Source organism: Protobothrops mucrosquamatus, unplaced genomic scaffold (genome assembly GCF_001527695.2).
Source record: "Protobothrops mucrosquamatus isolate PMUCROS unplaced genomic scaffold, P.Mucros_1.0 scaffold1520, whole genome shotgun sequence".
Lineage (NCBI taxonomy): Eukaryota > Metazoa > Chordata > Lepidosauria > Squamata > Viperidae > Protobothrops > Protobothrops mucrosquamatus.
In genome coordinates, this window is record NW_015387692.1 from 98,607 (window position 1) to 121,780 (window position 23,174).

The 23,174-nt window shown below is 42.0% G+C and overlaps 2 protein-coding genes across 2 annotated transcripts in view; both read right to left on the reverse strand.

Moving 5' to 3' along the window:
- LOC107293160 (SLAIN motif-containing protein-like) overlaps positions 1–2,475 on the reverse strand; it is a 20,926-nt gene extending 18,451 nt beyond the window's left edge. The window contains exons 1-3 of the mRNA XM_015822302.2: positions 2,355–2,475; positions 525–547; positions 367–448 (exon numbers count right to left, since the gene is read on the reverse strand). Of these exons, the coding sequence (XP_015677788.2) occupies positions 367–448; positions 525–547; positions 2,355–2,475 (226 nt within the window). The remainder of the gene's footprint in view (positions 1–366; positions 449–524; positions 548–2,354) is intronic.
- A 4,050-nt stretch (positions 2,476–6,525) lies between these two features.
- Positions 6,526–23,174, reverse strand: part of ZNF185 (zinc finger protein 185 with LIM domain) — a 44,259-nt gene continuing 27,610 nt past the window's right edge. The window contains exons 17-26 of the mRNA XM_015822309.1: positions 22,357–22,437; positions 16,441–16,542; positions 15,510–15,593; positions 10,202–10,297; positions 9,317–9,406; positions 9,109–9,177; positions 8,825–8,905; positions 7,917–8,019; positions 7,270–7,368; positions 6,526–6,919 (exon numbers count right to left, since the gene is read on the reverse strand). Coding sequence (XP_015677795.1) covers positions 7,270–7,368; positions 7,917–8,019; positions 8,825–8,905; positions 9,109–9,177; positions 9,317–9,406; positions 10,202–10,297; positions 15,510–15,593; positions 16,441–16,542; positions 22,357–22,437 — 805 coding nt within the window. The 3' untranslated portion in view covers positions 6,526–6,919. The remainder of the gene's footprint in view (positions 6,920–7,269; positions 7,369–7,916; positions 8,020–8,824; positions 8,906–9,108; positions 9,178–9,316; positions 9,407–10,201; positions 10,298–15,509; positions 15,594–16,440; positions 16,543–22,356; positions 22,438–23,174) is intronic.

Sequence of the window (23,174 nt, forward strand, 5' to 3'; positions counted from 1 at the left end):
AAAGAAAGAAAAAGAAAATTTCTGAGAACGAAACTGTAGCTACTCTCACCAGACATGGTAAGCTGTGTTATTATTGCCACGTATTTTTAAAGACAAGACCAAACTATAAATGGATCTAACGCTACACAACACAAATTACACTGCCCTGCCCAAGTTTTAAAACAGCCTCCTTTTGTTAAATCGATTTACAAGAGAAGGCCAACTAAAAAAATACAATGAAGACATAAGATTGCATTTCACAATTTCTATTTCTATTTCAAGCAGACTGACGCGATTCAACAAACTCGTGCACAAGTATAACCGCAACCGAAAGGGCAGTATTCTAGCCTCCGTTACCTCCACCCATTCCAAAGAGTAAATTCTTACCCGCACATCTGTCAAACACAACCACAGCAACAGAACCTCCCTGGATGACCTCACGGCCCAAGGCATCAGGAGTTGCATGAAGCTGAGGAGGAAAAGGATGTACGCAGTGTCACCGCAACAGGGAGGAAAAAAAAAACACATAAGAGACTATACCTTACCATCAGAAACTGTTTCCCCTCCCCTGCAATTAGGGAAGAAGGTGTCCCAATCTGTGTTCTCCAAGGGAAAAAAGGACTTGATGTTGCAAAGAGAAAAAGGAGAACACCGGGACAACCTGCTTGGAGAGACACACACACCCCGAAACACCCAAGTAGGACAAAAGTTCTTCTCGAGAGAAATAGGTGAATGGAGAAGGAAAGAGGACCGATGCTGTCCTTTGGGGAGTCTTAAGGAGGGAGGGCCACGCAGTCCTAACCAAACAGGTGGAGCCTCCTTTATTTCTGAACTCCACCCCTATCTGATGGCTTTTGAAGGGAAAGAGGAGGGCAGGAGAGGAGTTCCCACAAAGCAAACCTAGGAATGAAATTGCTCCAAATTAAAGAAAAAGAGGGGAAGATGAGAGGGGGGGGACAAAAGAGCTACAAACCACGTACTACCCAGACAGGTTAGTTTTAGCAAACTTCCTCTCTGATAGAGGAGAATTTTTGTAGCTCAGGGTTGAACTGGGGGGGGGGGTCCCTGATGCTCTCTGAGCTTGGTGGCTTTCTTGCAGACGTTTCATCACCCAACTAGGTAACCTCATCAGTGCTGGAGGAGAGGAGGTTTGAGGAGGATACAGAGGATGAGAATGAGGAGGATTATAGGATCCTTGCTGCTCTCTGAGCTCGGTGATTTTCTTGCAGATGTTTCATCACCCAACTAGGTAACCTCATCAGTGCTAGAAAGGAAGGGGGGTTGCTCACTGGCAGGGCCAGCCGTTAGTACATAAACAGAGAGCAAACCCCACTTCCTTCTAGCACTGATGATGTTACCTAATCGGGTAAGGAAACGCCTACAAGAAAACAACCAAGCTCAGAGAGCACCAAGGACCCTACATTCCCCTCCCTCCTCCTCTACAAACCCCTCTCTCTTCAAACACTGATAATGTTACTTATAATTTGAAGAATGAAACATCTGCAAGACTAAGCCAGGGGTCTTCAAACTTGGCCCTTTGATGACTTGTGGACTTCAACTCCCCGAATTCCTCAGCCAGCACATGTTATCCTGCTGGCTATATCTCTAGCTGTCGAAAGTGTTTAGAAATAAACAAGCTTTTCTGGCAGACATTTCAGTACCATACTAGATAACATCATCAGTGCTGATGATGTTACCTAGTTGGGTAATGAGATGTCTGCAAGAAAACAACCAAGCTCAGAGAGTACCAAGGACCCCACAGTCGTCGTCGTCGTCGTCCTCCTCCTCCTTCTCCTCCCAAATCTCAGTTCCTTCCAGCACTGATGATGTTACCTAGTTGGGTAATGAGACGTCTGCAAGAAAACAATTAAGCTCAGAGAGCACCAAGGACCCCACAATCCCCCTCTCCCTCCTCCTCTCTACAAACCCCCCTCTCTCTTCTAGCCCTGATAATGTTACCTCGTCTGGTCATGAAACGTCTGCCAGAAAACCGCCCAGCTCAGAGACACCCCCCCCAGGACCCCCTCAACCCCTATAAAGATACCCCCACTCACCCACCCACCCCACGTAGAGAGAACATGAATTCACCAAAATAAGGGGAGGGGGGGGAACAGCTGCCACAGGGCCTGAAGAGCCAGTCCAGTCAAGCCAGGGGCCTCTTCACCTGCCCGGCCAGGCCAGGCCCCTTTCAGCGAAGCGAGGAGGGCTGGAGGTCGGCCTATCGAGAAGGATGGAGGCCGGGTGGGGTGGGGTGAGGAAGAGCCGGGCCTGAAATTTGAGGCGGGGGGGAACCAGGCCCGACGCCCCGCCTGAGGGGAGCCTGGGGTGGGGGGAGGGGCAGGCGACCTTCGGAGCCCGCGCTCACCGCTACTTACCTGCTGCCGCCGCCGCCGCGCGCACGCGCAGTCCCAGCCGCCTCTGTTGTTGCCGCGGCTGCTCCCTGGCCGGCTCCCTCTTCGCCCCGATTGGCCGCGGCGCTAACTTTCGGGCCGTCATTTGCATAAGGCGGGACCGGGGAAGCAAAAGGGATTGGCTGAAAGAGGGAGGCGGAGAGGGAGGGGCGAGGGACGGGAGCCGGCGCTGCGGCGCAGAGCCGACGAGGCGCATCTAAGGGGTTTTAGTGCGCCTGCGCGTGGGGCTGATTTTTTTTTTTTTCCCCTCTAGGCCAGGGCTCCTCAAACTTGGCCACTTTTAAGACTTGTGGAGTTCAACTCCCAGAATTCCCCAGGGAATTCTGGGAGTTGAAGTCCACAAGTCTTAAAATGGCCAAGTTTGAAGAGCCCTGCCCCAGGTTAGGGTTGCCAGGTGTCCACTATTTGAGTGGACAGTCCACTTTTTTCACATTATGTTCACTATTTTTTTTCACAAAATAGTGGACATTTTTTTTATTCAAAAGCTTTATGATGAAATGGTACGTAATCTAAAGCTGTACAGTCTACTTTTTTTACTACTTAAACCCCCCCCCCCCCGCTTGTCCGCTATTTTTTGGAAGCAGACCTGGCAACCCTACCCCAGGTTGAAGAAGAAGTGCTTTGCAAGAAGCGCGTGCAGTTTTTTGCGGGGCTCCCTCCCTCCCTCCGTGCGTGGGAAGGCCCCACGGATTGCACCCCGTTTGTATCCAAGCCTGTCCGTTTGTTTGCACAGATGGGAGAGCATCAGATCTTTCTTCCTGGCTTGAATCAGGGGAAGAAGGAAAGTGCATTTTTTAAAAAAAATGCCTTTGCGAACAGTAAAAGATTATTTAAAAAAAAAAATCAAAATGTCTTTGCAGGGGCTGGCAAGGAGACACTTGAATCTGGGGCCTTCTGCATAATTTTAGCAGCCCCAGCAAACCCCCAATCCTGCATAAAGCTATGCACTAAGTCACTTGTTTTGAGATGGAAGACTATAGAAATTAAATGAATGAATGAATGAATGAATGAATGAACGGTGGCTCTTGTTTTGACCCATCACCTATACCACCAGCAAATATTTGAGAGAGAAATATTATTGGAAGGTAACCTTCCCCACCCCCACCCCGTGTTTGTCATTCAACAACTCTGCAGAAGTTTCAAAAGCAACTTCAGTTTAAATATTTGGAAGGCTAAGAGAATAAAATTCTAATCGACTTTCTCCAGGCTCCATGAAGTTTTCTAATTCTAATTAAAGCCTCTTCAGCAGATCTATTCAGTCTCTCAACATCCAAATCTTTCTGGTCTATTTTAGCCTTACCCAACTTGCGGGATTTATAAATATTCTGGGAACTGCAGCTTCGTGGATTCCCAGGCAACGTGGCCATTACCAGTTCTAGCATGCCTGGAGAGTGCTACTGGGAATTGCACGTTTGTTACATGCAACAACGCTAAAACCTCATCCTAAGTCTTTGGCCAGACTGTCTCTTGTCACCCAGAGTGTTTTTTTTTTAACGACATCCAAGCATTGTGCTGATTGAAGAGTGGTTTATAGCATCTCAGCAGTGCCCAGATGACACCCACGCATGTCTCTCAGACCTCTTTGGCTCCTATGGTAAGATACCAACCAATATTACGTTGGGAAATACATCACACCATTCAATGAAGAACTCGGATCAACTTTCTGCACAGAATATTTATTAGAACCGAATGTGGCAATTTAGAATTTGCTTCAGCGAAACCAGAAAGGCAGAGAAGAACAGCACAGCAGCAAAAATGACATTTTGTAATAACCTGGCGGTGCCTGTCTAAAGCAATATTTCTGTGATACAAGTCCTCAAGGAAATAGAACAGCAGTTCAGTTCTGCCTAAAATATCACATGCTGCTTAGGTCAACTGTGCTTGTTTGCAAAACTCCACCTTTGGACAATGAATGGGAAGCAAAAGTTTACATTAAAAGGAAATCAGCAGAGAAGATAAATATTTACTTTAAAAAAAAAACAGACCTCACCTGACTTGGGATTTGGCCAACTGAGAGGCCTTTCCAAAATGTTAGACTACAGCTCCTGTAATTCTGAACCAGCTAAGCCCTGTGCAGGATTATGGAAGTAGGAGTCCAACACATCTGGAGAATGATGGGTTGGGCATGTAGTTTTATACCAAGGACTAATACTTGTGAAGATAGGAATTGTTCATTAAGTTAGATTTAATGTAGCTAAATATGACCTTCCCAGAAGACATCAAAATATGGCCCCTGGCTTTGACACTGAAAAGGAGTCCCTTGCTTGGTTGATTTTTTCCAGCAACAAAAATTTCAATGTGCCCTTTTAGATGAAGCAAGTGTAATCTGCCTGTCTCAGCATTATGGGATGAGGTCCAGATTACGTCATCTTTTACATCTAGCTACTTTTTCTACCATCCTTCTTAGCAAAGGAAAACTCGTAAGGAGGGAAACAGGAAAACGCATATCCAGTTTGGCTGGCCATCCTGCTTCTAACCCTCCATTGGGATCCAGGGAGAGAAAATTGTGACAGTTGCAGTTAGCAAGCTGCCAAGATCTGCTGGCTTTGTTGACGTTCTGGAATCAAGCAGTTGGGGAAGGTGAATTCTGATATCCCTTTTTTGACCTTGACCTTCAAGGAAAGAATTAAGCACCTCCCCAACCCCAATTGCTCCTATCAAATGTAGAAGGCCTTCCCTTGGCAGCATTCAGAGAAAATGCTTTTGGAGATGTTCAACATCTCTCTTTTCCAATATTCCACAAACAAAATATAGGGAATCTTTTGCGCAACACCCACATTCATATCATAAAACAACAGTGTTGGGTTATTGGAGACGTTATAGCGTTCTCCCTCTTGAGATTATCATGTATATTGCTTCATTTATTTCAAAATATGCAAAGCTAATTCTGCTGTAGACTGAGCCTCTGCTCCCACACTGAGTAATGTCCACAATCTTTTCCCATGTAATTTAAGGAATTTAACTCGGAAAAACCTACTTCCCACTGCTTTGCACTGGCAGTTGGAAATAGGCAATGGCCCAAGTTAAAATTGATATAGTGTGCAGAAAACAGAGATTAAAAATGAGGCTATGTTTCTTTTCCCCTTCTTACTGTTTGTTAGAAGTTCCAATAAACTAATCATAGAAAAAATGATCACATCTACTCCCCCATATTTATATTCCAGATTTTTGGTTAATATACAAAAATATATTAAGCTGCTAGCTAAATATCCAGTTTAAAGCTTCAGTATATAACTCTCTTCACTTGAGTCTGAAAAGAATAGGTGTAAAGGAATTAAAACTCAAGAATACTGCCAAAAATATGTTATCTTGCATATACACTTATCCTTTTAGAGATATGGGATACAAATGTGTAAGAAATTAACCGTAACTGATTTCCCAACAATGAAGAATGTGTAATCTCACAACAAAATCAAAGATATTTATAAAATAATTATCCCCCAGAGAGACAATTATGATAGGAGTAGACAGTAGACAGAAGTAGACAATAGATAGAAGAAGCTGCCTGATACTGAATAGGACAATCGGACCATTTAACTCAGTGTTTTTCCAACTTGGGAACTTTATAATATGTGGACTTCAACTTCCAGAATTCCATGCTGGATGGGGAATATTGGGAGTCAAAAATCCACACATCGTAAAGTTGCCAAGTTTGAAAAACTTTGAATTAACTCAATATTTTCTTCTCTGGGTAAAATGAGAATAAACAAAAGAGTGATTCTCCTGGCGCTTTGGATTCCAACTCCCATCAGCCTCAACCCATGGTAAAAGACTGTAGAAGACATCACCCGGGCGCCTGATGCTTTCAAAATCAAATCCATCCCAGGGATGCCAGAAGGCAAACTTAGAGGTGTGCAAAACATTTGAGATTCTTACTTCAAGCAATTCTGGAGTGTTTCAGGCTCAAAAAGCTCCTGAAATAGTTTGGGGGTGGGGAAAGGTGTTTCGTGCCTGATGTCTTGAGAGCTTTGGAATCAAAACACTTTGCACACCCATTTAAAATCCTTGGCATTCAAGGCACATGTTTTGGAATTGAGCATTCCTAGCTGTGGCTAAAGACTTCTCAGGGATAAATGGAATAAGAAGTGCTCCTGATGATTCAACCTCCCTCCCTCTTTTTCTTTTTTTTTTTAAAAAACAGATGGTCCTGCTTCCTCTCATTCCTGGTATAATGCCTGCTTTTATCAGTTGCTGGCCAAGTGGAATGAATGGATATCCAAGATGCCACCATGGAATGAAGGACAGAAGGAATTTGGATAAGCAACCAAGACAGCAGGAGGAGCCCCCCAAATGCAGCTATTTGAAACCAAGGCAGCAATCCCTCCTATTCCTGATGTAGCATCCTCGGTGACTCTAACTCCACCATTGCTAAATGTGAGTCACTCGGCCTGCCTGAAGACGAGGAAGGAGGAATAACTTGAGAACACGAGGAAGAGGGTGCTTGATGAATCCAAGAGTCCTTAGGAGAACCCAGGCCACATGGACGAAGGCAGGCGTCTCTTTGGGCAGGCTGGTCCAATCCCTGGAATCTAAGGAGAAAATTGGATAGGGAACATGTCAGCTAGGCTGACAAGCCACAGGTAGAATCTTGCTAAAGAGAGATCCAATCTAGAAGTAAGGAGAAATTTTCTGACAGCAAGAACATTTAATCAATGGAATCGCTTGCCTCCTGGAATTGTGGATGCTCCATCACTGGAGATTTCAAAAATAAACTAGACAACCATTGGTCTGGGAAATGGCATAAGTCTTCTGCCTTGAGCAGGGGGTTGGATTAGAAGGCCTCCAAAGTCCCTTCCAGCCCCACGATTCCATGTTCTATGCTCTAGGCAGGATCTCCACCGACATCTCCAGATCTCTAACCCTTGCAGAACATGCTCACCTAAAAGAGCTTCTCGTAGCACTTATCACAGTGGACAATATCCCGATGAATGAAGATTTGATCCAAGAAGTCTCCCATTGGCTTGTGGCAGATTCCGCACTGCGAGAGAAAAAGCAAAAGAGTTGCTCTCTACTTAGCTGCGGACAGGTCTTTTGCATGCCTATACAAAATGTAGACTGGTGCACCAGTTGCTCTGCAGCTAGACAACTAAACAAATAACCAGTGGCTCCATCTGTAATGTATTTGCCCTGTGACTGAAGTCAGACCATGCATGAATTCACAGGCTAAAGCTTAGGGGTGTCAGACAGAAACTGTGAAACTTAATGATGCAGCTAGGGAGTGAAGGTTCCCTTCTACTTTCTTCTCCTGACTTATTTATTTGTATCCTGTCTTCATTATTTTTAACAAGAACTCAACTCTAACACACTTTTGTACTCTTACTTTCGCCACAGCAACAATCCTGTGAGGAGAGTTGGGCTAAGAGAAAGAGAGAATCTCTAGCCCAAGGTCACCCAGCCGGCTCTCGTGGTTAAGATGGGACTTAAACTCATGGTCTCTTGCTTTCTAGCCTGGTGTCTTAACCACTAGACCAAACTGGGGCTTCTTCACAGCTCCATGAATACCACAGTTATAAGGAGCACCCTTACTTTGAAGCAGTATTCGTGGCAGCTGATGTTGAGGTTCTCAATTGATATCTTGGCACAGTTGCGGATTACTCGGCCACAGCAAGTACAAATGTCTTCCAAAGACCTAGGAGAAAAAAGGAAGGTGATGGCAGTCCAAGACAGTGGTAAACATTCTTCTAACTTCATGTTGAAGAAGATACGCTGTTTTCTACACTACATGCAACTCAGAAAGCTCTTATGGCCAAATCCTATCAGTAGGGGGCAAAATTGGTGGTGAAATGTCGGAAGACAGAGGTGTGTCAAGCACACTGTCTTAATGTCAGCATACTCCTGCTCTGTGTGAAATTGCAAGGACGACACTTGTCTTTTGCCTCCCACTTAAAAACACAGACTAACTGTAGGAAAAGGAGTGGCAAAACCTGAGGTCAGAGTTAAAAGAGGGATCAGCCTAGAATCCCTGCATAGCCACAAGTGAACGAAGTCCACCCCCCTCCTTGAATTCTGTTTATCCTTATCTAAATCCAAGCAAGTTCTATTAGTTGGGAAGACTCCTGTGCATAGGCATGAGCATCAATAAATAAGTTTAATTGGACCTTCATCTGTGGACTTTTCGCATCTGACACTGAATTCTTGATAAAATTATGTGCTGGATTTCAGACTCACAAGCTCTGCTCAATTAATTAGCTGAATTCACACAATACACAAAAATCTAAATCAACAGTGATCCCTGTAATCATAGACACACTTCACAACAAACCTTACCAAGGGTAATTCCCCCAACAAAAAACAATAGCCAGGTTCACACAATACGTTGGACCACAATACAATCCCATTTTCTGCCTGGTTCAAGAAAACTTGGCAGTTGCCTGCTTTGGGAGGGATCCCGTATCAATCCACAACAGGAACAACATGTCAAAGGTTGGCTTTACCTTTTTGAAGGTGTGCTATTTAGATAGCTGGAACTGCTGTAGCTTGGATTCTCAAGTTCAGACAAGTCAACCAAACTGCGACTGGAGAAGGAGAAGACATGAATGAACCAAGAATGGTAAGTGAAAAAAGTACGAACGTGAAGATAATAGGAGAAAATAATAAGAGGACCCAGAACTAAATGTGAGCCCCCATAAAACATTGCAAGCAAATTCTTCTGATTGGCATGAGATGTTTCTGCATTGCAGACAGAACGGCTGGCTTGTCTTCCGTTTGGTTTCCTCACCTGTTGTAACGTGGGGTGGAGGACAGTTCCATGCTTTTGATGGATTCTTTCACAAAGAGAAGGCCTTTGCTACAGGGGGAGAAAGAGATACACATTTCAGAGGAGGCACTGATTGATAAGGAATGTAATATCTGCTATGTTGAAAAGCTAGAAGAAAGAGTTCCCCCCACACACAAAAAAACCCCCCTCTTTCTTCAATATACGCTACCCTGATGCAGAGGGATCTGAATCATAATTAGAAAAATTCTTCTGTTCAAAGGAAGTAGGGTGATCCTTTGCCTCGGAATCAGTCAGAGTCCTGTAAGAGAAAGAAATCTGAACACTATAGTATCACGTCTGCGGATCAGATACTCAAACTTGGTTGTCATGCTTTCTAGGCAAGATCATCTCCCTTCATCCTCTCTTTGCGAAACAGAAGTCAGTAATGTGCAAGCGACACACACGGATAACAATGCATCTACCCATCCAGGCAGGGCTTTTTTTGGCATAGAATGCCCAGAACGGAGTTCCGGCACCTTTTTTGGATGGAACCTTGTAGGGTAGGCAAGGCGGGTTGTATGACATGTGTGAGTTCCGGCACCTTTTTTTTTTTTTTTTTTTTTTTACAAAAAAAGCTCTGCATCCAGGTATATCCTGCAGGTTCTGAGATAAGCTGCTGTAAAAATGAATGGCTCCAGACGAAATCTTTAGGAAAGGCAGTCTATACAAAGAATCCAAGAAACGTGTGATTGTGATGCCATCTGCAGGATGATTTGAGATATTGTAAAAACAGGACAAAAAGATGTAGGATAGTTGGTTGCATAGATAAATGGGTACCCTAAGTTCAGGGGAAATTTTACTTTATTTTTTGGGGGGTGCCTTCAAATTAGTCTTGATTCCTAGCGAGTCCCTGCAGTTTTCTTGGCAACATTTCAGAAGCGGCTTACCATTGTTTTTTTTTTCCTAGGGCTGAGAGACAATGACTGGCCTAAGGTCACTCAGCTGGGCTTTGTGCCCTGATATATATATATATATATATATATATATATATATATAAATATTCTAATAATTCATATATGAGTTAACATTAGGGTATTCACTTCTTTAACTTTACCTTCCACTCTCTGTGTCACAGATGTCCTTATAAAAAGGCACTCTATGGCTTTTTGGAACATTACTCCCAGCATCTCTGAAGGGGTAGTAAGACACACTAGGAAGAAACGTAGATAGGTATTAATTCAAGTCTTAACACACACACAAAAAAATACCCATAAGAACAAATGAAATGATGTAATGACCATACAAGAAAGGGAATTCTGAATGATAAGATCCAGACCTTTATTCTGAATATCACTCAGTTTAGTCGAATTACAGAATAACAGAATAATAGAGTTGGGTAGGAATCTTGGAGGTCTTCTAGTCCAGCCCCCTGATCAGGTAGGAAACCCTATACCAGTGGTGGCGAACCTATGGCACGCGTGCCAGAGGTGGCACTCAGAGCCCTCTCTGTGGGCACGCGTGCCGTCGCCCCAGTCCTGCCTTCCTCCATGGCCCCCTCCTCACCAGAAGCTCCCCCCGGAGAGTTGCCCCGGGCGTGGCCCACGCAGAACAGGCAGCCATGGACATGGCAGCCAGGTAGCGGGGACAAGACTCTGCCCTCGTGCTCTGTCATGCGCAGATGATGCTACAGGGTGCGGGTGGAGGGTGTAGCCACCATGGCGCTGCTGGGCCGCCTGGGCAATCTGCTGTGGCAGGCCGTGGAGGCGGTGGGTGGCCCTGCGGGCAGGCAGGGCGGAGGGTGGTGGGCAGGGCAGGGGCGGGGTGGTTTTGGGCACTCGGTCTCTAAAAGGTTCGCCATCACTGCCCTATACCATTTCAGACCAAGTAATGTCCTGAACTTAATGTCCTAAGCTTACTAAAACTTTGCTTTTTTACAATGTTCATTCTGGTTTGTTTGTTTTTCCCCCATTCTGAATTCTCTCTTTGCAAAACCAGCCTCCCATCCCATCCCCAGGGGCTAGATTGTATCATGGGGGGGAAACAATGCAAGCCATTCCCCTACTCTTCTGTGAAGGTGTGAGGTTACCAAAGATCAACCTTGTAATTGTTAGGGAAATCTTCAAGAAAACACTTTTTAAAAAAAAAGCAGTTCTGGAGAACACAACCTCTTCTTGGCCAGATCATTTTAGAGCTTTAAGAAAGATTTATTTTACTTTATAAGATAGTTGACACGTTTGTGATTTGTCATTTATTAAAACAGAATGACCGTAGAAATGTCACCTGCTTCTGGGTCAGTTCTCAGATTTGATTTGCAAACCATATTTCCCCTGTCATTCCTAAAGGCGCTTCCTTTAAGATTTCTACATTCTAGTGGGCTCTCTTCCTTAAAATCTTCGCTCTTAACCATTGACTTAGAAATCTTAAAGGTGGAGAAATAGTTCAGATAAATAAGGGCTTAAGAATATGCCAGTAATGCCCAGAAACCTCGCCCCCAAAGGACTGCTATACCATAAGAGGCCAGAAGTTCATAACAAGTCTACGAGTGCTAATTAATATGTAAAGATGCAAATTTAGAAATTATGGCTCTCAAACAGCAATAGATCTCAGGTTGAGGAGGAAGACAATGACAGGAGAATGTACGTGTCTCTATAGCTTGCTACCCTATGCTAAATGTTGATTAGCTTCTTTAGGGTTCCTGCTTTCGCTTTTCTAAATTATTTAATTGGACAGCTCTTCAGATTGATGAGGCTTTTCAATAGACAAATGCCCCCGCCAAGACTTATGAAGACATACATCCTCTCTAAAGCAGGACATTTGGGCCATCTCCTCATCCCTAGAAATGACCCACTTCTTTTCATCTCGAATTATTGCCTCATTACCTTCTGCTGTTGAATGGCTGATTGTACAAGTAGGATGCTATTCCGTGGTTGAATCTCAACATTCTGCTGTTGTAAAGTTGATTGGTCCTGTTTGTTCCATTCCTAGACTCTGAAGATCTGATAAAATGGCCAGCTTGGTGATCCAGATGTGAAAAAATCCTGAGACCAATGTCCAACACAGGGAGGGCTGTAAATTGGGTTTTCTGTGACTGGTTTAACATGCTAAAAGTAGTTAGTCCCTCTAAAGAGAGTAAAAGAAATCCTGTCTCTCTCTCTCTCAGAGGATAGTTGATTAGAAGGTTACCTTCCAGAAACTACCAGTTTAGGTAATCCATAAACATGGACGATTTCTGGGAATAAGCATCTGGGAATAAGTAGCATCCTCCAGATGTAAAGAGGTTGAGTGGAAAGGAAAACCAGCCACATCTGCCTGGGGTTGAAAAAGCAAATGTCAAATAGTTTGCAAAATGACAAACTATTGTAATGCTAACAAGAGATGGAAAAGACAACCAAGATTACAATCCTAACCATATGTACTTGGAAGTTGGTTATTAGAACTCAAAGGCTTTAGCATCCAAGTAATATGTTGAGAATCATGATGAAGGAGAATATATTAAAGGAAAGAGAAAATGAAAATATCCTAAAGAAGAAAAACAAACTGTAGAAATGACTCCAACCTTAAGAAAGAAAAATGTTGATAGGAACGTAAGTAGCCCATTTCATGAGTTACTTCTCATGAAATGTGTCCAGCATAAAATAATTCTTCAAATAGCACTCAAAAATATTTGGCTATTTGAAAAGAATTTGAGATGAAGAAGATAAAAGCTACAGCACGATTGCTGAAGAAGCTAGAACCCCAAAATCCACTGGGAAGAACTTGGAGGGGGGGAGCAGAAGATAGGAAATGAGGAGGAGAGATGGATAAACAATGCATAATAAATATTATATATCCAGTCTTTAAAACATGCCTTATCATACTTCTTTGTAGCATAGCTCAATTGACTGTGAAAATGCAGGTTAGGTTTTCTATCAAAAAGGAGGACATCATTAAAATTATTCTAATGAGATGCTTATGATCACTTGGCAAAGAGCATACTCTTTGGGCATCTCCTGTTCAGGATAAGCTATGAGTTATAATCATCAAGATTAACAAAAAGGGTCTCTAAAGTAAAATTAATTTCAGGTTCTTAAAGGGATTGAACACCATGAAACAAAAATGTAACACAATTCAAGAGAAGGAAAATACTCTGTATGCTGTATAACAGCCAAACTGCTTAGAACAAATTCACTGATCACGAGAAACATAAAGTTAATATGATGGGAAAAGAATGCATGAATTGACCAAAAGCATTTGTAGAATAATTTCCTATTATCTGTTTGCAAAACTTCACAAGGTATGTGAATACTCTTCTAATAGTAAACCTGGTTTTGTGCGTCACTCTCAGAAGGGCATGGGCGTTTTTAATTCTAGCATTTGGCACCATCTATCCATGAATACATTCAGATTTTGGTATGAGCTGTGCATTCCCTTTCAGAAAAGAAGGAGATGATTTAATCTGAAATGCTAAAACTTGAATATATTGAGACGCCAAGAACTTTTTAAATACAGATATGTTATTAAGTTGAAGAATCCTACAGTTTGCAAAGTTACACAAGTAGGATACAAGGTTTGATCTAGAAATCTCTCCTTGCCGAACTAAAATCTAAACTAGAAGGAGAAGAGAAGAAAACAGAGGAGGAAGATGAGAACTAGGAACAGGGAACCCTCCCAAACTAAAAATGAAGGATAGAAAAAGTGTGCTGATCTATCCCGTGCTTCTTGACCCTTTTTAAGCTGGACCATCAAGGAACTGAGCTTTAAACCGCCATGCACATACCTGACACTAAGGAAGGCATCTCTCCATTTCTTCTATTTAAAATCATAGGTGTCCATTCCTAACTGCAATGACACCAAATGATACAACATGCCTTGTGACATCCTAACATGTCTTTTGTCTCTTGCCACCCCCACCTCAGTGGGGGTATCTATGCCAGAGACCTAACACTCACTTTAGTGTGAGAGCCCACATAGAATAATCCACCATCCGCAAAAGCCACAATCTTGTATCAGGCTAACAACTTAACCCACCTAAAGTGAAGGTTTAGCTAAATGTGGCCCAGACCTGTATCTCCAGCTGCTTGTTGCAATGAACAAGAATCACTGGGGATTAAGAAAAAGAAAAATCTATCCTCATCAGTAAGATGAAATATGTTGGTTTTTTTAAATGCACAGTAGCAATCAATCAATCAGTCAGTCAGTCAATCAATCAGCTGGAAGGGACCTTGGAGATGGTGTAATCCAACTCCCTGCTCAAGCAGGAGATCCTAAACCATTTCAGACAAGTGGCTGTCCAGTCTCTTCTTAAAAACCTCCAGTGATGAAGCACCCACAACTTCTGAAGGCAAGCCGTTCCACTGGTTAATTGTTCTCACTGTTAGGAAGTTTCTCCTTAATTCCAGGTTGTTTCTCTCCTTGATTAGTTTCCATCCGTTGCTTCTTGTCCTGCCTTCAGGTGCTTTGGAAAATAAATTGACCATCTCTTCTTTATGGTAGCCACTCAAATACTGGATACTGCTATTATGGTCACCCCTAGTCCTTCTTTACTCTAGACTAGTCAAACCCAAATCCTGCAACTGTTTTTCATATGCTTTCAAATGTATTAGATTGTTTCTCTGTGTGTTCAGTATTTTGTGTCCCAAAATACAGTCTGAGAGATAGAAATGAAAGTGAGGAACAATCATTAATAGCAGATGGTGGTCCATCCATACCCCGATATTAATATCTACCAGTAGTTGTGGTGTCCTTCTTGAGCTCAAATATGTAGAAGAAGAGTATGAGTTTTTTTGTCCATCAAATGCCACATGCTTGTCCTGATTTTATTACATATCAGACTTGAATCCTCTGGCTGAATACGTTAAAGCTAGAAATATGAATCTAACCCAAGAACTCAGAAGCTCAAATCTTATTTCTCAAAGGAACTTAGAAAATTCCAAAGTTATGCTGCCTTTCCTTTCCTTTCCTTTCCTTTCCTTTCCTTTCCTTTCCTTTCCTTTCCTTTCCTTTCCTTTCCTTTCCTTTCCCTGTTTCTAACCGAGGCCCAGAATCAACTTGCTAATTTCAAAGGCATAACAAACAGATTGAGATGAGGAGAATGCACCCTTACCACCTGCCATGTTGAATCAAGAGGGATTTTTTTTTAAATGAGCCTTTGAAAGGAACCACGGAAAGCCGGGAACCAAGAAACAAAAGGATTGTACAATCAAAAATATAGGAGAGCTGGGGTATTTCTTGCCCACTTCATTACTGAACAAGGCTGCAAACTTCACATTGTGTTCACAAGAGTCTTTCTGACATTCTCTTCTTCTTTGAAAGATATTTCAAAGCCAAATCTGCTTTCCTTGAGTTGAAGGAGAAGGGGCAGGAAATATAAAATAAAGCCGGACAAATTGCTCTGCGCAACACTGGGTTTCACCAAGGTGTCGGGAGCAGACAGGTGTCCTTACCTGTCTGAATCTTCATCTGATCTGTGATCTCTGTACTGGTTCTGTGGGGAGGTAATTCTACTCTCTGTAGCAAAGGAACTGCACCTGCCAAGGAAGAAATGGGAATGTCTATTTACTTCTGCCCTCCAGGGATTCTCATTTGAGCAGAAACAGGTATGGCAGATGCATCAAAAGATCTGCTGAGCTTCTGATCCCCCCAAAGCAAGGACAGGGATTTCTACAAGTGGTCCTTGCTTAATGACTCCCATCCAGAGGCTGTTCAGACTTATGAGGACACTGAATAAGTGGTACTTATGACCAGTGGTGGGATTTAAATATGTGAACAATGGGTTCTCTGTGTGGATGCCACTTCCGGAAGTCCATTCTGGGCCTGGGCAACAAAAAAATTAGCTACCGGTTCTGCCGAAGTGGTGTGAACTGGCTGAATCCCACCACTGCTTATGACCAGTCCTTGAAGTTGAGGCTACTGCATCGCACTTGCGGTCATGTGATTGTAATTGGGGCATTTGGCAACCAGAGTCCCACAGAGTCCCACAGTCACACGCTTTGTGATTTGTGTCCATCCTGGCTGGCTTCCTACAAGCAAAATCAATGGGGAAGCCAGCAGGAAGTCAGAAAGATCCCACGAGGTCCTCGCTTAGCAGCCCAGTATGGTCCTCGCTTAATGATTGCAACCGGGATTGCCATCGTTGCTGTTGCTAAGCAAGGTGGTCATGTGACACCATGACCATATTGCTTGGCGACAGAAATTCTGGCCCCAAGGACCATTGTTAAGCAAGGACTACCAGTAGTCTCTTAGTTTGCAGCAAAAAGATCACATTGTACCTCATTTCAACCAGCCAGAATCCTTTGCCCAAACTTTATATGTTGTACACAACATTTTGCTATTCCCAAGCCAGTTTTTTTTTTTTTTACTGAAACTAAAATTCACCTGGAAACCTCCACATCTGATTCCTCCCTCTTGGGAGTACTTAAAAGTTCACACTGGACCCCAGTGGTACTCAGATTGTGTTCCCCAAGCTGTAGCTCAGACCTGGAAAAAAAAATAAGAACCCATAGAGGTGAATATTTGTCGCTCACGGTTGAACTGTGGAGTCCTTGGTGCTCACTGAGTTAATCAGACTAGCACTGATTGTCTTACCTAGTTTGGTAATGAAACGTCTGCAAGAAGCAACCAAACTCAGAGAGCACCAAGGACTCCACAAAAGTAAGAACATTGGCAAATCTGTTCTTCTTAAACCTTGCTGCTTAGTGTTCCCGGGCCTTTTCCTGCCACCTCCAATTTTACTGGAGATTTTTATTCTTTTTCAATTGTGCTTTAGAAGTGCTTTTAAATGCAAAACATTAAACTGCCAGGAAAAGTCATACATTATTATTATTATTATTATTATTATTATTATTATTATTATTATTATTATTATTATTATTATTATTTTACCTTCTAGATTTCTGTGGGTTCATTCAAACTGGAATGATGGGCATTTTTTTTTCATTAACTTGCAGTGATTTGCTTAACAGCTATGGCAAAAAGTTCGTAAAATGGGGCAAAACTCTCTTAACAACTGCCTTGCTTAGCCGTGGAAAGTTTGGGCTCATTTGTGATCGTAAGTCAAGGACTTGCAATAGAAATCTTTTAGGAAGCAGGCTAATGACAGGGTCCTGAGATATTTAATAATAATAATAATAATAATAATAATAATAATAATAATAATAATAATAATAATAATAATAATAATAATAATAATAATAATAATAATAATAANACGTGGTTGTTCCAGCAAGCGGGACTGGCCTAGGGGATTTTAGAGGGGTTTTAATTACTTTTAAATTTGACATTCTTAAATATTTCATTTTAATCAAATTTTAAATTAGGTGTAATATGTTAGCTTTTTATCACTTGTCAGCCGCCCTGAGTCCGAAAGGAGAAGGGCGGGATATAAATACAATTAATAAAATAAATAATAATAATAATAAAAAGGGCTATAGCACAAAACGTGTTGCATATATCGCTAATCAGTAGCAATTCATTTCTCTCAGCTTCAGAAGCTGATTGGGGGTCTTTAACAGCATTCTCCCTCCACCCAACCTATCTTCCAGAATTGTGGTGTGCAAGGATCAAAAGGGACTACGATACTGTTCTGCAGACATCAGCTTGAATGCTAAGATAGAAATCAAACAAAAACGTTGTTTTGAAAAGGGCTTACTTGTCAAAAAATGTGTGACTCTGCAATTCATTCTTCTCACTGTGGTTAGAAAACAAGTGATATTAGAAAACATTTCTTCATCCTTTGTACTTCCTTCCTAAACCCTCAACTGACCAATAACTAGCTTCTCCATTGTTGGTTGGGGGCATTCACAGGGAAGGGAGGGGTCAAAAGAGTTAAGATATTTGCCTGTCACTGCGCAACGGAAGTCCCACTCATTTTTATGTCCTGGCATGCACAGCCTTGAAACTCAAAAAACACCAATTGGAGCCATTGCACATTCTTCAGTGAGCAGTAGAAGACTGCAAAAAATGAAGTCCCACCAGGGTCCTGTCTTCCACCCTGCCATCTACAGTCTGTTTCAAGGGGCATTCAAAACATCTCAGTATTCATAATTGAGGGCTTCAAAAGCAGCCCAAGTTATTCTTTTTCTGCATAATTTATCAAAAGAGAACCGATAGAAATAGTTTACTTGGGCAATTTAGAATTATAGGGTTGGAAGGGACCTTGTAGATCTTCTAGTCCAGAGGTCCCCAACCTTTTGGGCACCAGGGACCGGTTCCGTGGAGAAAGGTTTTTCCACGGACCGGAGAATGCGTGGTTTTGTGTGCTGCCTGCATCCCACGGATGGGGTTTGCTTGTTTGTGCGGACCTGTTCTTGGCATGCCGTGGCCCGGTATTGGCCCACGGACCGGGGGTTGGAGACTCCTGTTCTAGTCCAACCCCATGCCCAAGGCAGGAGTTAAGATATTTGCCTGTCACTGCACAACGGAAGCCCCACTCATTTTTATGTGCCATCCTAGTTAAATGGTTGTCCAGTCTATTCATGAAAACCTCCAGCGATGTTGGACCCACAACTCTGGGAGGCAAGCTGTTCCATTGATTAATTGATTAATTGGTCAGGAATGTCCTTAGTTCCAGGTCTCTCTTTAATGCTTCCACCCATTGCTTCTTGTCCTGCAGGTACTTTAGAGAGAATGGTTTGGACTCGTGTGGACTTTACCTTCTTTTTGGAGAAGTAGGGATCCTGGGGACAGAATCATGTCCAGAACTCATTTCATACTTCTCATCTGAGTTGTTACTGGAAAAGGAAAACAAACTATGGTTGAATAAAGCATGGGGGAGGTAGCTAAAAGAATCATACTGAGAAATTGAAGATGTGATATTATGGAATGAGAGACAGGTTAATCTAATGGTTAAGACACCAAGCTAGAAACTAGGAGCCTGGGAGTTCTAGTCCTGCCTTAGCCATGAAAGCTGGCTGGGTGGCTTTAGGCCAGTTCCTCTCTTTCAGCCCACATGTCAGTTTTGAGTGAGAAGTCAGTCAGTCAATTCCTGTTGCAACCAATGGGTCACTACTCGGTAGATCCCCCAAAAGCAGACTCTGCACTTGAACATGCCCCCAGTTTAACCAAAAGAAAGTTTAAAAACATCTTGCTCCTTAAAACACACAAGCAGCTTGAAAATCCCCAAATAAGCCAACAAATCTAAGATACCTTATCTGGGGTTTGTCGTGGACATTACCTGCGCTCCACAGATGTAGAGTAATTGAATGAAGTTTCAAGGTAGGGTTTTGAGGCCACATTTCTTCTGCTGCTTGTATCAACACTATAAAAACAAAGAGAAAAAAAGACATTCTTTAATGTGGAGTCCAAGATGTTTGTAAGTGAAAGTTGCTATGATATGTAAGTATTACATCTATTTTTTTGATCACCATATTGAGTGCCAATAGCCTTCAAAAGTCAATTCAGAGTTCTGATCTATAAACCATTGAACCTATTTTCTCTGCGCTGGACATTTTGGTTCAGCCATGTTGGACATTTGCTAAATGAAAATCTGGGAATCTTCCACAGATATTGCTTAAATTTCATAGAGAGTTTCTTGTCTCTATGGAGACCTTATGATGGGTTGTTTCCTTAATATAATATGACTGAACACAGGAGATGGGCCTTTTTGTAATTTACAGTGGCTATAACCTGATCATGATAGCAACTTGCAATTGAAGTTTACATCTGCAAGCTTACCGGCTACTACAACACATTATTTTACTTGCTGGATGGTAATGTACTATTTTAAAGAATTTGACACACTTAAGTTGCTAATAGCAGTGTCATTATGCCATCACACTGTCTGACTACCTGTCGGTAAATATCTTTCCAAAATTCTTTTCTCATTTAAAAGAAATTTCAAAGCAAATTAATGTTTTGCAGCCAGGTTGATTGCCATATTATTGGATGGGGAAAAAATTATAGATTATACTAACCTGGTTCTTACAGAAGCACTCTGGGGAGTCTCCGAAGTTCTTCTTTCACCATTAGTGCTGTTGACAAACCCAAAACAGTCCAGTTAATTTGCATATTGTGATTCCTCTACAAACCATGGCATAACTAATCCGACTCAAAAAAATTAATCTTAATCAAGCAAAGCAGAAGTTTAAATCTATTGCATGCCCTAGTGCAAGTTGGTTGGATGTATATTGTTTTAGGGAATGGGGTGATAAAATAGGGTTATCGAAAACAAGTTGGAAAAGGAGATCTAGCCTTTTATTTTTTCTAGGGTGGCTTTGTTAGTTCCGAAGAATAAAACTTTATATTAGTGCCTGCTATACACTCTGAAATGAGGTGGCTGGATGGAGTCACTGAAGCAGTAGGCGTGAGCTTAAATGGACTCCAGAAGATGGTAGAGGACAGGAAGACCTGGAGGAACATTGTCCATGGGGTCACAATGGGTCAGACACGACTTCGCAACTAACAACAACAACAACATAAACTCTTCTAATGCTCTGTCTTTAATTATCTGCATGGTTTTCAAAAGGAAGTCGACCATTTCAGCTAGAAATGGTCTTCTTCATACTAAAAGAGGAAAATAAGGATGATGACGGTAAATAATAATACCAATGAGAAGAAGAATAGTAATCGGTTATTTACCTCTTCCCACGACTGTTAAACCATGCTGAGGCAGGTACAGTATGACTCCTGGATCGTGGACCGAAGTCATCTGGTACGTCAATCCTTTCAAGAAAAGAAAACGCTCTTCAAATAAAATATAGAATTCCTCTCCCCTCTCAGTTGTTATAATAGAAGACATTTCTGTTCACATTGGTAAGCAACATAATCTTACTTACTTCTTAGCCACAAAGGACGGTACCTCTTGTGTTGGACTTCTGCAAACAGACAAGATTGTGGTTTACATATTAAAAAAATGAAAAATCTTTTCTGTTCAGAAGATCAGGGTATGCCTTTACGAGTGCATCCATGGTCTTGCAAATTAAAGTTATTTAATAGAATAGAATCATTTTACAAATGCATGCATGTTGCTATAAAAATGGCAGCTTTTCTAAGTTTCATTGTTTTGTGAATTAACGCTACTGGTACTGATTTTCTGAGTTTTGTCTTTGTATTTTCTTGGATTGTGACAATGAAAGAAATGACCTCTTCCATATTTCCCATGATCTCCAGTCAACATGGCGTTCCTTTTCAGACTTACCCTCCAGTTTTCTTTGCAGCTGAAAGGACATAGGAGCGCTCCCGGCCGGCCGTACGCCTGAGCACGCTGCTAGCAGCTTCTGCCCTACAAAACAAGGGATGGAAAAGGAGATGACACTCTGGCTCACAAAAACCCCAGGTTCTATTCTGGCCCCATCCCTCAGGAAATGCCGATCTTGGCAAGAGGTTCTTCCTCTTTTCCATGGCTGGAGAAAAGCATAAAGGATCAGGAATTAAATTTGTGTTGGTGAATGATAAACTCAGACAACACGTTTGTTGAATAAGTACTATTGAATTGTATGAAAAAACTAATAAAAACTTTATTAAAAAAAAAGACATCAAAAATGGAATCTCCAGATGGAGCGGAAAACTCCTTGCATGTTGACAGAACTAAATTAGCTGGACCAAGGATGTGGTTCCTTAGGAAGCAGCTTCCTCTGTTCCCAGCTGTGGAACTTCTGAATGCATTTATTGCTAGATTAAAAAGAGAAGGCTCTAGACCAGTGGTTCTCAACCTTTTTANTGCCTTGCTTAGCCGTGGAAAGTTTGGGCTCATTTGTGATCGTAAGTCAAGGACTTGCAATAGAAATCTTTTAGGAAGCAGGCTAATGACAGGGTCCTGAGATATTTAATAATAATAATAATAATAATAATAATAATAATAATAATAATAATAATAATAATAATAATAATAATAATAATAATAATAATAATAATAATAAAGTTGGAAGGGACCTTGGAGGTCATCGAGTCCAATCCCCTGCTCAGGCAGGAACCCTACACCATTTCAGACAAATGGCTGTCCAGTCTTTTCTTAAAAACTTCCAGTGTTGGAGCATTCACCGCTTCTGGAGGCAGGTTGTTCCACTGGTTAATTGTTCTAACTGTCAGGAAGTTTCTCCTTAGTTCTAAGTTGCTTCTCTCCTTGATGAGTTTCCATCCGTTGCTTCTCGTCCTGCCTTCAGGCGCCTTGGAGAATAGCTTGACTCCCTCTTCTTTGGGGCAGCCCCTGAGATATTGGAACACTGCTATCATGTCCCCCCTCATCCTTCTATTCATTAAACTAGACATACCCAATTCCAGCAGCCGTTCCTTGTATGTTTTAGCCTCCAGTCCCCTAATCATCTTTGTTGCTCTTGTCCCATTTCTCTTCCATACCTCTTTGAGTCAGCACCCTCGTTGTTGTCCAAGTGAGTGGATGTTCTGTAGCCCATTCCTGGGGATACTTCAGTGTTTTCCCTGGTGAAAAAGGAAGAAAGAAAGAGATCGTTCAGTATAGATGAAGAATTGGACATGTCACTGAAGAAAACCTGAGTTTGGTTGTTTTTCTCTTCCCTCCTCATCCCTTCTCTCTCTTTCTTTTTCTATCTCCTTTTCTCTTTCTCTTTCTCTGTTTCTGTTTCTCTCCCTTTCTCTTTTCTTTCTTCCCTTTCTTTTTCTCTCTCCTTTTCTTTCTGTTTCTTTCTTTTTTCTCTCTCTCCTTTTCCCTTTCTCTTTCTCTGTTTCTGTTTTTTTTTTTTGCTCTCTTTCGACATATGTGTGTGTATGTGTGTGTGAGTGTGTGTGTGTGTGTTAGCTTGTAAGCCTATGGAGAGAGAAACCGTTCTTAATTTTGAAAACTGAATAGGAAGATTAATTAAAATGCGCAACCAATTAAATCACCTTTTCTTGGAGAAAATCACCTAGAAAACCTCATGAGCTTCCATGGAGTCATAAGCCCTATGATAGAAAGGTATTTGTCTTATGCACTGTTGTCCCCGTAAAGCAAGGGGGTTATTAATTTCTGAGGAATTACTTATAGCATCGTTCTTCCAAGCTGGCGCTGTCCAACCGTTCCCATTAACTTTACCTAGCAAGGCCATCAAGTCTAGCACACCTGTGTTTGTTCTGCATCCAAGAACTTTGGAAAACTCAAAATAAATATTTAACTGACGTGCTTGTTGGGATTAAGGCAAGTATTATCCAAGCGTGTTATT